The 17,635-nt window shown below is 32.2% G+C and overlaps 1 protein-coding gene across 1 annotated transcript; it reads right to left on the reverse strand.

Annotated features, from left to right (window-relative positions):
* Nucleotides 1-4,309: 4,309 nt before the first annotated feature.
* Nucleotides 4,310-12,822, reverse strand: LOTGIDRAFT_169983 (hypothetical protein; the record flags this gene model as incomplete). Its single annotated transcript, XM_009068623.1, has 12 exons — nt 4,310-4,452; nt 4,796-4,892; nt 5,702-5,911; nt 6,467-6,589; nt 6,993-7,113; nt 7,342-7,373; nt 7,797-7,929; nt 8,310-8,449; nt 8,881-9,007; nt 9,221-9,410; nt 9,629-9,670; nt 12,744-12,822. The coding sequence occupies 12 exons, from the start codon at nt 12,820-12,822 to the stop codon at nt 4,310-4,312; spliced, it is 1,437 nt and encodes a 478-aa protein (XP_009066871.1).
* Nucleotides 12,823-17,635: the final 4,813 nt, after the last annotated feature.

Consider the following 17,635-nt stretch of genomic DNA (forward strand, 5'->3'; position numbering starts at 1 on the left):
TACATTGGATAGTAAACAGGACAAGGCGTTCACCCAAATTAAATACCATATTCTAGGTAGAAACTGAACTTGATAAATTGTAAACAACAAGATGATACATGGAATATACGTCCATAGAAATGTTATCTGAAAATAATAATAATAATTTTAAATTAACATAATATATTAAAGGGACTGATGCACCATTCTTTTTTGATCAATCATACTTTATTCTGAGAAACGGGAATTTTTTTAGGCGTGCCAACCTGTGATAGCGTAATCGACAAGAATGAAAGCTGCAAATACAATTTGATCAAGTCTTACTTTAATTTATCTGCTGATAGTCCAAGAAGTAATCGAAATACTGTAGCAGTAAAGGCCACACTGGAACCCACGGCAGGTAGGAACTGGTCATCTTTGATAAATGTCTGACCAAAACTCTGGAATACAGAAAATTGAATGCATAAAACGCAGACTACTCGTCTATACCAATACAGTAAGACCAAATATTGAATATAATTAGTTCCGTTTAGTAGTTAATGCGTGAATTCAACTTTATTCCATTGGCGCAATTGTGTACATAGGGCGGTTGGGTGGTTGGGACACTAAAAATTTAAACTCCACCAAGGTATACCTTGTAAACTGCTTGAATAAAGATAAATGCTGCCACTCCAAAACACACAATGAACCACAGAATATAAGCTCTAAAATCCTTCAGAGTCTCCTTCGTGGTCACGTCTACTGATTCAACTGATCTACAAATAGAGCAAGCATATAACAACGTATTACTTTTTTTTAGTTATTTTTTGACGAAATTCATCGTATATCTTGACTCTAATAGATAGCTATTGAAATGCAGCTAGTTGATTTGATTGTAGGCAAGCGATTACACCCAATCAGGGCTTTGGCAGAAAATCTGTAAACAATAAACCATATTTTTTTACAGTCTTTCAGTCTAGGAGTCTGATTGGCTGTATTTGCTAAGGTACAATCCAATTAAATTGCTGCTTTCCGAGATACAATGAAGACGAAGTTGGTAGATTGATATTGTGAAGATGAGTTAAAGTAAATGAAATCATTGTCGGCTAATGGTTTATAAATCTTAAATAACTTACTCTGTTGGACTTTCCTTCAGTTCGTCCTGTAGAATGTAAAAACCAACAGGCCTTTATAATTGCATCTTCCCATGAACAAGCTTACATTATAAATAATATGGAGAATTTGGGCGGACTCTCCAAAAAATTGCAGATTAGAGATCAAGACGCAAAGTGGCTTAAGGTGACACATCGAGATGTGAGCATCGTTTTTAGCAATCTAGCATTCTCAAGAAACAGGTACCAATGAACAAGCTATCGAGTGGTATTCGCTACTATTAGTTACGGGTGGTATTATTTTCATTAAACCACGAATGCTTTCTGAACTCTCCAAAAGCAAATGGTTCTCATATGGTGTTCTGGAAATGACGTCACGCAACTAATTCAATGATATATTTTTAAATTTGACGTACATAATTATCATTTGAAGTTGACTCGGGGTTGAAAATGAGTAAAATGCCAAGTATTTGAATACAACTAGATACGATTCCTATATATATATATGTTGATGGAACTTTGTCTAAAATTTCTGTTTGATTAAAAATCCTGGAATGAAAGATATGTCAAAGCGGAGTAAAAAACGAATTAAAGTGAAAGATTTTACCCGCAATTACCTGTATTTTTCGAAAACATTTCACGTGCCTCAATGATTCATGATTCAAAACGGACACACAAAAGTAGCTAACAATATTGTGTGCACGTTGTCACTTTTTAAAAGGATCCCTTTTGTTTCAAGATAAATACATTTGTTCCAAATATTTTGCTTTTTTGAGTCTATTACTTGCAGATAATTCAAGATACCTGGATTGGTTTAATTCAACATTTGGTGAAAAAATTTTTCTGTGGTTGGTTTTAGTAAGTAGTTGTAAGTCACTTGAAAACGTCTGGAGCTATAAATAATCCAAATACCAATGACCAGCTTATAGCGCCCACTTTTAGCTTGTGCCTTTCAGAATCAAGATCCGGCGCTCAGTTTGTTTAATACAATCCTTATATTCAGATACCTTTATATTACTATTAGTGATCAGCTATATGCAGAACTAACACCTCTATCAGGTGTTGAAGCAAATATTTAAGGGACTATATCCCTTTAAATTTACCTTGGTAGTAATACATATTGTCAGCGGATAAATTGACCCACAGGCCAAACCCAACAAGCTGCCAAAACTAAGAACCACTAACCACAAACTGTAAGACACTGTATAATACGTAAGAAATATACCAGATCTGTTAGAAAAAAAGAAAGAAAGAAGGAAACAACCATTTATCACAAGTATGACTTCTCAGGTTCACGAGGATCCGTTCTATCAGGTAGTGGTACTAGCTAGTACTAGTTACTACTTGACCAAACATCCTGGCAATGATCTTTCCCGAATTATCGTCGACTGGACTACTGAGGAAAGATAACTTATTCTTCATGATAACAAGATATTCACACACCTATCTGTTAAAAGCAAAGAGCGTATAAGGGACGAGAAACAGGTTCTTATTGCTATTTCCAGTATGATGCTAAGTGCTGACCTTACTAGTATGCGCAGTTTATTCCTCAACAATATTCTGTGTATTTGGGACTATTGTGCATTTGGACTTTTTCAAAAAACAAGTGTTATTTTAAATCGTATCTCTATTAGCCTGCTTAAGGGGGTCCTCACACCACAGCGATCACCAGTTCCGTATCGATGCAAATAATAATAGCGGTCACAAGTTTCGAGCGCAACCCTCGTGCATTCGTGCTGTAAGTTGCGTTCTGAACTCATGACTTAAACGAAATAAACGAAATAAAAAGATATAGACGAAATAGACGAACAAATTAATTCGTTTAAACGAAATAATAATTCGTTTAAACGAATTAAAAAGAAATAAACGAAATAAAAAGATATAAACGAAATAGACGAACAAATTAATTCGTTTAAACGAAATAATAATTCGTTTAAACGAATTAATAATTCGTTTAAACGAAATAATAATTCATTTCGTATGAAATAATTAATTCGTTTAAACGAAAGAATATATTATAACTATTTCGTTTAAACGAAATAATAATAAAAAGTGTTGAAAATTGCGCTTAAGGGGCTCCGTACAAACACAATAATATTTCGTTTAAACGAAATATGTGATATTATTTCGTTTAAACGAAATAATAATAAAAAGTGTTGAAAATTGCGCTTAAGGGGCTCCGTACAAGCACAATGTCTCGACATTGTTTAATATTTTGATTATAATCATTGTTTATCTATTTCAAAAAACATCAAACAATCAATTCAAAAGAATACAAAGTTCATCTGTTGAAAAGGTAGTAACCGATATTCTGAAAGAGTTGAGTCTGACTTACTTACGAAAATATTTACTGAAATTATTTCATATGCCTACATTTTTTCCGAGTGTGGAGAAGAGGTTGTAGCTATAGACCCGTGTCTGGGTATAGCCAAGTTTGTTACAAAATAATCGAGAATGAATAAAACAAGAATGAATTATTTATCTCTGACGAAAAATATAAAATATATAACTCATTTTGTGTCTATTTGCTGATTTTTTTCAGACAAAGTTGATTTTAAATTCTGAAAAGATTATTCAAAACGATGAAAAGCTTAGGTGAAAATTTTTTATTATTTATAATAAGTGGATGATTGCGACGTAAAAGAAAAACAAAGCCAACAGTGAAACGAACGAGCTAATCAGAAGCCCAAAGATGTTCTATGATTTATTTTGAATATCCACAAAAAAAAAAACCCAACGAAACCCCACTAATTACCAGCATCTTTCATGATAATTTTAACTACAGGTTTGTTAGTTCTGTCCGTGATTACCCTTGGAACAATGTGTTAATTAACGGTGGTCCAGTATGCTGCAGGCAGGGACGTATCTAGAAAGTGCCTTTGGAGGGGGCCAAAAATGAGATGTCTCTCCCAAGCGATGTCCAAGGGCCAAAGCCCTTTGAAGTCAGGCCTCTTGCAACCAGTCTCTGATAGTCTCCCTCAGGCCAAACAAAATGAAACATTTATTTACTTTCACTTTTATAATCATGAAGATGTATTCTCTGCTTTCCTGAATGAGATTTTCCTGATTCCCATCATGACTAGTGCCCTCTTATTCGCAAAAGGGGAGCCAATGAAATCCTCGCTACGCCACTACCAATATGCCACAAATTGTACAGGTTGTAAGATCCTACAATGGGTCAGATTAGTCACTGTCCTTACAAAATTGTCCCCTATTGCACACTGCCTGTTTCAATTCACTCAATCAGAAACAGAACAGTTACCATCCTCTTTCACATTGTCTTTGTCGTTCATTTGGGGTTTTAACTCTATAAGAGAGTCCTTTACATTTTTATTACATTTTGGAAATAAAGGTAACTTTAACAGCATAACCAACACAGTACCTGGAAAATAGATTAAAAAAGAATTAATCAAAAGGGTTAATCTGCCAGTTTTTTAATCTCCTCATTGGGCTAAAAACTTCTTTGTTACCAGTAACCCCCGTTTCAAAAACTAAATTTACGTTGCTCCGTGGACTTAAGTCCAATTTAGGAATATCAACCCCCAATTTCTAAAGCTTCCTTGATGAAGATTGTGTATCGGTCTTCAGTATGCATTTCCCTGACTGCTCGCCCAATACAAATTTCACTGTAGCTTTTCAGTAGGGAATGGGCATCAAAAGTGTCATTCTGTCATTGATCAGACCAGATTAATTCATAAACAGATTAGAAGTATAGATATACGTACTAAGAGAGACAACTCCACCAAATACGAAGAATAATGTTTGCCAACCTATAGTTACTAAATATTTTACTGTTAGTGGTAATGCGAATCCACCAAGTGCCTGATGGAAGAAGGCCCGATTGTTATTTTACGTCCGCATGAAATTATACCCTCTTCTTAGAATACACATAGAATTTAACCTTCCAAACTTGACCAATATGAGTATAATATATAATCCTTTACCGACATTTAGGTAGAGATCACATTAAATAACGGAACACAATTTTATGGTATACTACTCCTTAGTTTTATTACACACTACGTTTCAACAATCTACATTGTCATCTTCAGGTGAAGATGACAATGTAGATTGTTGAATCTTCAGGTGAAGTTGACACTGTAGATTGTTGAAACGTCGTGTGTAATAAAACTAAACTTAGTATACCATAAAATTGAGTTCCGTTATTTAAGAGTATAATATATTCATCAGTGGACTTAACAGGTCTTATAATTATACAACAGAATCTCTGTTTAATCCAATAACTCGACAAAACAACAAAAACAGTAGTTTTATGGATTTATTGGATTACAAAGGGACTTTGTTGTTCCAAATTAGAATAGCCTACTCCAAGCCAAGTTGATAAAAACCTTAATTTTATGTCCATTCTAAGAGGTGGTATTCCTTAAATATTAATTAGTAGCATTAAATTATTTAGTATAACAATTATGTAGTATGATTTATAACCTAGGAGATATGGAAATAATGATACAAGGAACTTGATACACTCGATTTCCAAATCATACTAACCAAATCTGCCCGATTTCTTCAAAACTATTAACATATAATCTAGACCCAAATCTACCCTAAAAATTGCGAATCTGTCCCTTTAATGTAAATGTTGTACAAAGAAAAGGAAAAAAAATACTTACAGCACCATTCCAAAATACAGCATAGTTCATCATAAAATGTTTTGAGCCAAACAACTGCCTGACAGAAATGGGTAATAAGATAAATACATTGGATAGTAAACAGGACAAGGCGTTCACCCAAATTAAATACCATATTCTAGGTAGAAACTGAACTTGATAAATTGTAAACAACAAGATGATACAAGGAATATACGTCCATAGAAATGTCATCTGAAACGACAACGTGCAAACAGTAGGTGAAAAGTCGAACAATAAATACTAAACATATTCCGCAAAAAAACAAAGAAAAAGATCGGTAGCGGCCCATTTATCACTGTCTAGAAGAGTTAGCATTCCTTACATAGCTACTTAACATACACAATAAACATGACAAATATAGGAACGTACAACACAAATTAAACAGCGACAGATGAATTTTAAAAGTTCAAGGGAAATAACCATAAAAACATATTCAATAGAGAGACTGATCACAAATGTTATAATATCTGGGAGAAAATGTTGTTGACACCTGCATCTATGAGGTAGCATTTCTTAATGAAAAGTGGCACCAGGTGACCAGAAGAGTACGCAAACCCTGCCTGGAACCACACCTGTCATTGCTGCTAAATGCTACATATAAAATAGATGCAAAAAAACCTAGAGTGATGTAAAATCTAAACCCTTTATTTTCAAAATAACATCCCCCCCCCTTTTTTTTTTACAATGAATTGCCTTTATATCGGAATTGATAAGTGAACCCGTATAAATAAGAGCACCAAAGCATACCTTAATACCACATTTATCAGCCGATATACCAACAGCCAGCCTAAAAAATATATTCGAAAAGGCAAGAGTTGAGCCCACGGTAGCAAGAAACTGGTCATCATCAATGAAGTTTTGACCAAAATTCTGAAAAACAATGGATAAGTTGCACATGAGTTACGTCAGATGAAAGAAACAAACGTTTACATCGTACATTGATGAAATTTTTATTCTGGTGGATATCTGTTACTATTTAACCACTATCGCAGATAATATTATACTTAGAAAGGACATCAAATTTAAAGCCTCAAACGTGGTCAATAAGAGTAAATATTCATCAGTTGGACTTACCAGGTGCTATGACTAAAGAATATAATCTATATATAAGACGATATATCCATTAAACTAAGTAACCATTGCAAAACACTTCGAAGCGTGTTTCAAAATTACTTAGGTTAAAGGAAAATTACTCAGTACTTAATTGAATTGATTTATTAGATTATAAAGGGATTCTGATTTATAGTTTTGGCACCAGGTAATAGAGTCTAACCTTATATACCGACTGGATTAAGACAGGAGTTGTCACACCAAAACAAACTATAAACCACAGAGTATAACTTCTAACATCTTTCAGTATCTCCTTTGTGGTCACGTCTACTGGTTCAACCGATCTGGAGATAGAAAGGGCAACAACGTATTACTATAGTGTTCATTTACATCCAGCCCAGACTGGTATATGTTGCCCGGTATTCAATTGTAGGCACCGGTTTGCTTGAAGAAGATCAATTTTACAATACAGTTTCCTTATAAAAGGAATAATTATTGCCATGGTAGGCTTAAGACCGCGACGTGTGAAGTTGATTACAAAACACGCTATGGCCGCTTAAGATATGACTTACTGTGAAGATGATTGATTTTCGTTCAGTACTTCCTGAAATGAATTACCATAAGTAAGAGGATATAATAACAATATAGTACTTTTCTTTATACATGGGAGATAACACTAAGGGCCATATGCAGCGCTCGTGCTTTACCTAAACTTTGACTAAAGTTACACTTTAGACAAGTCGAACTTTAGGTATGCACCGGTCGATCTTTACGAAAGTCTTTGACTATCAAATGTAGAAAATGAAAGCCTTAATCCTAACTTTGTAAAGTTCGACTTTAGTGAAGGTAAGAGCGATGCATGCAGCCCTTGGGATAACGTTCGAGTTCAGAAATTAAATATTGAAGTACCAAGCTTCCATATTAGTAAGGGAAAAACCACCCTAAGAGAACAGCACATCGCTTCTTATAATGATTCCATGTACAAACGGTAGACAATTTTCAATTCAAATTTTCGAATTTAACTCACATAATTTGTATGAGTTGTGGAATCTGGTTTGGTGATTAGCAAACTCCCAATCAACTGAATAGATGCCAATATAATTCCTAGATATATATACGTTGATGGAACTCTGTCTATTATTTCTGTTTGGTTAAAAATTCTGAAATGAGAAGTACAATATTGTAATACACGATCTGATTCCATTCTGGCTCCAGACTTCTGTCACTGTTGATGGGGCGCCTTCACAATATCAAGCTATTACAGCCTTCGCCTTTTACCTTGAGTCCTATGGCCGCCTCCCTCTGTGTCTCCAACACTTACAAAAAATTTAGAAACCTCTTTTCAATCCCTTTAATGCTACTATTTTTTACTACATGCTGATTGCGACCTAGATATGTTAGAAACTACATTGCAAATTGTTGAAAAAAAAAAACTGAGACGCTAATTTCGTTTAATTTGTTTCCGATTTGATAAGGGAGTCCTGATGGGGTCAACTAAGTTCGTGATATAATTCTATTAGATTGATGAAATTGTATATACCTATATTTGTTTAGTTCCATATTTGGTGACAGGTTCTTGGGATTTATAATCAGAGTAATCAGTGCATTAAGAAATATACCTCCTGAACTAAAACCCGTTAGAATTATTGATGTTGCTGTGCCTACCCTCTCTGAAAATGTCTGAAAGGGAATGAATGGAGATTAACGTCCTACTGTTAGCTCATTGCAACGGTTAATGTCGCGCAGTTTTTTTAGCCAAGCTGATCAGTAATAGTGTTCACAGTTCACCGTCTGAGTCATCAAATCCACGCGTATCCGTTTGAAAGTTAAGATGAAGACTCAATATAGACAAAGACAATAAAATTTCTAGTTTGAAGTATATTTGAAGGGATTATGTTCTAGAAGACTATTTACATCTTCAAAACCTCCGAAAAAGGCACCCCTCGGGTCAGAAGAAATGCACAGTTTATTCTCATTTCTTTGCCAAAATTGCGTTTGATGTATTCGACGCCTTCCTAGATTAGAGAATATTCCAAGGGGAGGTCCCCACATGACAAGTACACCTAAAATCCGAGAGGGGACTGAGGGTGCTGGAAAAGTTGAAACCGTACCTGGGTAGCCACATACACAGACAATGCATAACTCATCCCCGAAGCTGCCCCAGATATACCACCAAAAGTCAGAGCTATCGACCATATACTGTAGGACACTGTGTAATATGTTAGTAAAAACCCCCACCTATACATACATTAAAAAAATATAAAGACGAACTTCATAAAACAAAGATAACTTTCCCATTGACATGGATATAAAAACCAAAACAAGACTTTGATCAATACAACAAAATATATTGTTCCGTAGCTCTACTAGATAAGTGGGGTCACGTTGAAATACTCATCATAATAAACAGCCTCTTTAAGGACGACAAACTTGATATATTTTTATACTTACAGAAAAATACCACATGGTATTAAAAAGCAACACTTTATGTGAAGTCTCTTGTGTAAACAAGCACCAAGAAATGTCCCAACGCCATGCAGCATTGCTACTGGTGCTAGAATCCAATTTTCATCTCCAAGATTCGATTCATCATACAAGCCACGACTATGGAGATATGATATTGTATAGGTTATCAAATTACCTAGAAATATAGAGATATGATATTTGTCTAGGTTATCAAATCACCTAGAAATATAGAGATATGATATTTGTCTAGATTATCAAATTACCTAGAAATATAGAGATATGATATTGTATAGGTTATCAAATTACCTAGAATTATAGAGATATGATATTGTATAGGTTATCAAATTACCTAGAAATATAGAGATATGATATGTGTCTAGGTTATCAAATTACCTAGAAAATAGAGATATGATATTGTATTGGTTATCAAATTACCTAGAATTATAGAGATATGATATTGTATAGGTTATCAAATTACCTAGAAATATAGAGATATGATATTGTATAGGTTATCAAATTACCTAAAATTATAGAGATATGATATTTGTCTAGGTTATCAAATTACCTAGAAATATAGAGATATGATATTTGTCTATGTTATCAAATCACCTAGAAATATAGAGATATGATATGTGTCTAGGTTATCAAATTACCTAGAAATATAGAGATATGATATTGTATTGGTTATCAAATTACCTAGAAATATAGATATATGATATTTGTCTAGGTTATCAAATTACCTAGAAATATAGAGCTATGATATTTTATAGGTTATCAAATTACCTAGAATTATAGAGATATGATATTGTATAGGTTATCAAATTACCTAGAATTATAGAGATATGATATTTGTCTAGGTTATCAAATTATCTAGAAATATAGAGATATGATATTTGTCTATGTTATCAAATTACCTAGAAATATAGAGATATGATATGTGTCTAGGTTATCAAATTACCTAGAAATATAGAGATATGATATTGTATTGGTTATCAAATTACCTAGAAATATAGAGATATGATATTTGTCTAGGTTATCAAATTACCTAGAAATATAGAGATATGATATTTTATAGGTTATCAAATTACCTAGAATTATAGAGATATGATATTGTATAGGTTATCAAATTACCTAGAAATATAGAGATATGATATTGTATTGGTTATCAAATTACCTAGAATTATAGAGATATGATATTTGTCTAGGTTATCAAATTACCTAGAAATATTGAGATATGATATTTGTCTATGTTATCAAATCACCTAGAAATATAGAGATATGATATGTGTCTAGGTTATCAAATTACCTAGAAATATAGAGATATGATATTTGTCTAGGTTATCAAATTACCTAGAAATATAGAGATATGATATTTGTATAGGTTATCAAATTACCTAGAATTATAGAGATATGATATTGTATAGGTTATCAAATTACCTAGAATTATAGAGATATGATATTGTATAGGTTATCAAATTACCTAGAAATATAGAGATATGATATTTGTCTAGGTTATCAAATTACCTAGAAATATAGAGATATGATATGTGTCTAGGTTATCAAATTACCTAGAAATATAGAGATATGATATTGTATTGGTTATCAAATTACCTAGAAATATAGAGATATGATATTTGTCTAGGTTATCAAATTACCTAGAAATATAGAGATATGATATTTTATAGGTTATCAAATTACCTAGAATTATAGAGATATGATATTGTATTGGTTATCAAATTACCTAGAAATATAGAGATACGATATTTGTCTAGGTTATCAAATTACCTAGAAATATAGAGATATGCTATTGTGTAGGTTATCAAATTACCTAGAATTATAGAGATATGATATTTGTCTAGGTTATCAAATTACCTAGAAATATAGAGATATGATATTGTATTGGTTATCAAATTACCTAGAAATATAGATATATGATATTTGTCTAGGTTATCAAATTACCTAGAAATATAGAGCTATGATATTTTATAGGTTATCAAATTACCTAGAATTATAGAGATATGATATTGTATAGGTTATCAAATTACCTAGAATTATAGAGATATGATATTTGTCTAGGTTATCAAATTATCTAGAAATATAGAGATATGATATTTGTCTATGTTATCAAATCACCTAGAAATATAGAGATATGATATGTGTCTAGGTTATCAAATTACCTAGAAATATAGAGATATGATATTGTATTGGTTATCAAATTACCTAGAAATATAGAGATATGATATTTGTCTAGGTTATCAAATCACCTAGAAATATAGAGATATGATATGTGTCTAGGTTATCAAATTACCTAGAAATATAGAGATATGATATTGTATTGGTTATCAAATTACCTAGAAATATAGAGATATGATATTTGTCTAGGTTATCAAATTACCTAGAAATATAGAGATATGATATTTTATAGGTTATCAAATTACCTAGAATTATAGAGATATGATATTGTATTGGTTATCAAATTACCTAGAAATATAGAGATACGATATTTGTCTAGGTTATCAAATTACCTAGAAATATAGAGATATGCTATTGTGTAGGTTATCAAATTACCTAGAATTATAGAGATATGATATTTGTCTAGGTTATCAAATTACCTAGAAATATAGAGATATGATATTGTATTGGTTATCAAATTACCTAGAAATATAGAGATATGATATTTGTCTAGGTTATCAAATTACCTAGAATTATAGAGCTATGATATTTTATGGGTTATCAAATTACCTAGAATTATAGAGATATGATATTGTATAGGTTATCAAATTACCTAGAAATATAGAGATATGATATTTGTCTAGGTTATCAAATTATCTAGAAATATAGAGATATGATATTTGTCTAGGTTATCAAATCACCTAGAAATATAGAGATATGATATGTGTCTAGGTTATCAAATTACCTAGAAATATAGAGATATGATATTGTATTGGTTATCAAATTACCTAGAAATATAGAGATATGATATTGTGTATGTTATCAAATTACCTAGAAATATAGAGATATGATATTGTATAGGTAATCAAATTACCTAGAAATATAGAGATATGATATTTGTCTAGGTTATCAAATTACCTAGAAATATAGAGATATATTGTATAGTTTATCTAATTACATCTAGGGTGAACATTTCATATACTGTAAATCCTATTTTAGATGCTGTTAATCGACTGATAAATAACGATACCTACATAGGGTCATGGGGAATATAACGTAGAGTCATGGAGAATATCGTTCTGTTTTTTACTAGAAATATAAACTATATTACTCGAAAATAAGATTGATAATTATAAGAAATAAAACTAATTAAAAATGTAACTACAAATAACTACAAAATAATAAAGAAACGGGATACTTTTTAAAAATTCTGTTATAACACTTCCCAAAATAATATGTCACATATAAAGCCATCATCATCGAGTCATCAAATGTCCTATTATTTGCGAGTAGCTATTTGTGAAAATAAGCAAGGGTTTCAGATGTTTATACTTACCGAAAAAATACGGTACACATATAGTCATCATGACTGCAGCACAGCCAATAAGATTACAATACCTCTTAACTTCCACCATGTCCTTTGGAAACATATTAAACTTGCTATGAAATTAATTCAAATACGTTGATACTTTCTATAAATTAATATACAGTATAACAAATGAATATATTGATAATTATAGATAAATTAATATACAGTATAACATATGAATATATTGATAATTATAGATAAATTAATTTGATACTGTATGTTTAAATTATTTTAATAAAATGAAACGCCTGTGTTATCAAGCGAAGTTATTTCTTTTTAAACGAAACTGCTGTTACATTCAATGATCGCGATAATTTTTTTTAGTACACAGCCACAATAAAATATATCAAAAAATTAAAATAAATTCCTGATATATTGTTATAATGTAAAAGAAGGTTAATACAACTGATTGTATATGAATCGAGTCTCCTTCACCTTCCTAATAATAATAATAATAATAATATTAATAATGTTAATAATAACTTAATTTTGACAGCCTATTTAGACATAGTATAATTTTCAATAGGTTCCACTAGACTATAAATTATATACAAGTTTACAGAAAGAATAAAATTACGGAAAATCACACAAAAGATATAAACATTTACTGTGTAACATGGATGAGGTAGTATAGACATTTTAATATGTAAACATTTTTTTCTAAGATTATAAGATGGTCCATATGAAAAGTTATCCCAACAACTTGAGTTGCCCCCCTTTAAATAACCTTGATCTTAGTGGTAAGGCGATTGTTATTTCTTGAGCAATATACCCACGTGATAGGTTGGAAAGTTCAAAGAATTCATCTTTGGTTATTGATGAATAAGATCAATAAACATCCATAATGAGCTTTAGGTTAACATACTTTATTTGTTGAGGGGCAGACTGCTTCGATTTTTCAAGTTGATAATTCCTTAATAAATACTCACATTTAATCTAAATTCAATTCTCAGTCCTGATCTCAAAAAAATAAAAGAAAATAGACAGCAAAAATCCTGTAAGTGGTAATATTTTTTTTCACGATGTTTGTTTAAAGTTTCTTATATTGATATAAGAATCTTGATTATCAGCAAGATCGTTCAGACATTTATATACTGAAAGCAAAATAAACGTTATTTATAAAATAATGATAAAACTTAACAGACACTAATGGTTACTTGTTCAGTGGTCAATGAATTCAATATACGTTCTACTGCTTCTTTTGTTGCTTGATATGACATTTAAATAAGACTTGCTCTGATGTATATACTTGCACATATAAGCGTTTAAAAATAGCATCTTATACGTGAAGTTTCGTATGCCTTTCAGTATACTAAAATCTAAGAATACAGATTATAACTGAATACCTATGAAAAGAATGTGTAAATATGAATGCGATCAGCAAGAATTACCATGTCTATTTGTTAGAAACGAATCCAACAAAGAAATCTGAAAGAAATTTGCCCTCGTCATGCTTCTTAACCGAGCCCCCGTGTGCTATAGGCTGTACATGTTTAACATCCCTCGATAATTGGAAATCGATCAAGTGCAGGCTAATGTCGCTGTCCTGGCAAAATTTCCCTCATTGCACCCTGCATGGCGTTGCCCGTCTTCAGTAGCCCACATGGTGCAGAAAAGTGGACGTAAAACTTATTTTATTTCATTTCACTTCGTCAAGTTTCTTGATCGATTTATTTCGAAAGTATCCAGGCGCATCAAAAAATCTGCGATGCTCGAAAAAAACTTCACCAACATGCCATTTGTTTTGCCCTTTATATTTCAAAGAAACAATGCTGCGTGCACTTCACATTTAACCATCGGATTCACTTTGGTCAAAACAATATTATGTGGAAGCCTGAAAACACACTGAAGAATGGAGCTGACATTCCTTTTATTTAATTTACCAGGGTCAGGTCTGTGTTTGTGAAAACAAAGCCAGATCTAATATAAACTACTCTAATATATCTTTCTTTCTCACAACAATACAATCAAATGATAGTCAGATCCATTGAGTGGATTATTTAACGTGATAATTGTATTTGTGGAGCTAGTTTATGATGAAATAATAGCTCTAAACAAATCAAGTGTTATTAATATGTCTACATGCCTTACACTTGGCTTTCTGCTTGGACAGCTACCAGATTCCAAATGGCCCACAATTCAATGAAATTACTATCACTATTAATTTATAACTTAATTTTGAAATAAAGAGTGGCGTTGATATTTATAGTTTCCTTACATTTAGAAAACAATGTCCAGACAAATTTTACTTCATTGCACATTGCATGGTAATGCACGTCTCGGCTTCCAGATTCCAAATGGCTCACAATGAAATTACTGATAATTTATTACTCAATACTGTTGCGTTAGTATTTATTTATTCTAAGGATATCTTGGGAGGATATTAAAGTTTTTGAATGACTTGTTCTATGTTTCTGGGCATTACCTACGCCGATTAAATGATAACACCTCTGAATTTTTCAACCTGGTTTCCCCCGTCCGATCGTTCGGATTGGACTATAAACTGAGGCCCAGTGTGCTACAGGATCTGCACGTTAATAATCCTTTGACAGTTGGAAATCGAAGAGAGTAGGCTATTGCCAATATCATGACCAATTTTCCCCATTGCACACTGCATCTTGTAGCCCGTCTTCAATAGCCCATAAGGTTCTGAAAAGTAGAACGTAAAACTATTCATTTCATTTCATTTTTTATGCCGATTATTATTTAATTAATGCTATAATTTGACGGTCATGATGATAACAATAAACAATTTAATAAACAGAGATCGGAGACGTGCTGGACCTACTGATTGTCATATTATCGCTTGGGTTTTCTTATAAATAAGTCTCAATGATGCACGTTTTGTTCCAGGCTAAGAATACATTTTCCACAAAAAACGTCTGAAGATAATGATGAAGATTTCTATAGCACAGATTAAAATGTATTTAAGGCTATAGAACGTAATTATTGAGCGAATAGAATTGTAACCGGTACGTGATCGCGGATAAGAGAAATCCAAATCTCAAATTGGGTGTTTTTTTGTGCTCGTGGTTGATTCAATTTCATCTGTAATGGTACACTCACTGTGGCGTTATAAAGGTTAATGGATAACTCCACGGAATTATACAAACTATTCTAACCTCTGAATCTATAAATTATTTTTGTCTACAACTGAAACAACCAAAACTGCAAAAGCTTTCGAGCATTTCAGAAATAACTGCAGAATTTAGGCTGACAACAAATTTTTTGGATTGATAATGGATTTAGCATTTTAAATTTTGAAGGTTCACGCAAGCGACTCCAATTTATAAATATGTAACAGAATACAATAAAATGGTATATTTACTCTTGAGTTTTATTTTACACAACGTTTCAACAATTTACATTGTCATCATCAATAGAAATATACCGTAAAATTTGGTTCCGTTATTTAATGTGATCTTTACCTTTGTATTATGTCGCTGAAGGATTTATTAGTTCATAAATAAGTAAGAAATCAACGTTTAGTCTGTAGATTTATAAGGATATCGGATTATCTATATTGGATCAGCCGTCGCTTCTGTGTAATATGACTGTGTTTAACTAGTGATATAGAACTGGGGCAGTGTGGCAGAGTAAATTGTATCTTTATTCCTTTTCTATACATAATAGAATACAGCAACTTGAATGAATAGTGTTTACTGACGTTGATTTAATTTCAAGCCCCTTATCGTCATCGGTCTCCACCTCAAATTGCTTGTCTAAATCTCCAGTCAGGAGCGTTCAGTACTTGATGGTCATATAAGTGAATGATTTATCGACACTGAGGCGACAATTCCACTCGACTTAACCAAATTTATGGCCAATAATCGTCTCTTGGGTGAATATTTGTTGAAGATAATCAAGTTTATTGCGGGTATATTACCTAATTAATATACAATTACCATGTAAATTTATGACACGTGCGTAGAATTCTCATCCATTCGGGGTCTTTCAGATAATATTTACATTTATCTTCAACTCTCCAGGCGATTCATTGCGCCTTAACATTCACCCGTCCTGTACTAACAGATCCTCGAGCAAGATACGTATGACCTCTCTTCGATTTATTATACAGATCTCGATGGTTTACAATGTTACATAGTTACTTTCCAGTGTCTGGAAGTTCAAAGCTTCAGGTCGGAAATTTTTAAACAAACATTTCCCGTTCCTAACAAGGCTACGGTCCTGATTTGTGTATATCTAACAATGTTGTTGTTGTTTTGAAACTTGACATATATTGAAACATCTGCTATTTCTCAGAGACATTGCCTACATTAGCTCACTGTCATTTCTTACAGAAGTCTTTAGATCTAGCTTTAAACCATTAATAGATACATACGTTATTTAATGGACTGATAAAGAAAACAAGCATATCAAATACAATGGACTGTAATGTATAGAAATAGATGAAAGCTATATGTTACGTTGCTGATAGCAGTAAACACTATCATCGTCATTCATTGATGGAATATAGGTAAGGGTTAACATTGGTGGTGGACAGTTGTGTTTATATGAATCATTAGGCAGAGGACCACATAATTGTTTAGTAGGCTCAGAACACAAGAACCGTCTTCATTAGCCCACATGGTGCAGAAAAGTATTACGTAAAACCCCATTCATTTCATTTCATTTCAGAACACAAGAAAACTAGAGGGGATATTGAAAGGAAAACACAGTCCTCTTAATCGATATGTTTTGATGGCAGTGGTATGCAAACTTATACTACACGGTGGCATTTATTTTACTAAAACGTAAAATTCCACTCATTGAAGAGGGTATATGAAGTTTATTTCAAATGTGTATAAAGGATACAGTATACGATTTATATACAATTTAATACAAATTTTGCACGGCTA

This window comes from Lottia gigantea (assembly GCF_000327385.1).
Source record: "Lottia gigantea unplaced genomic scaffold LOTGIsca_92, whole genome shotgun sequence".
Lineage (NCBI taxonomy): Eukaryota > Metazoa > Mollusca > Gastropoda > Lottiidae > Lottia > Lottia gigantea.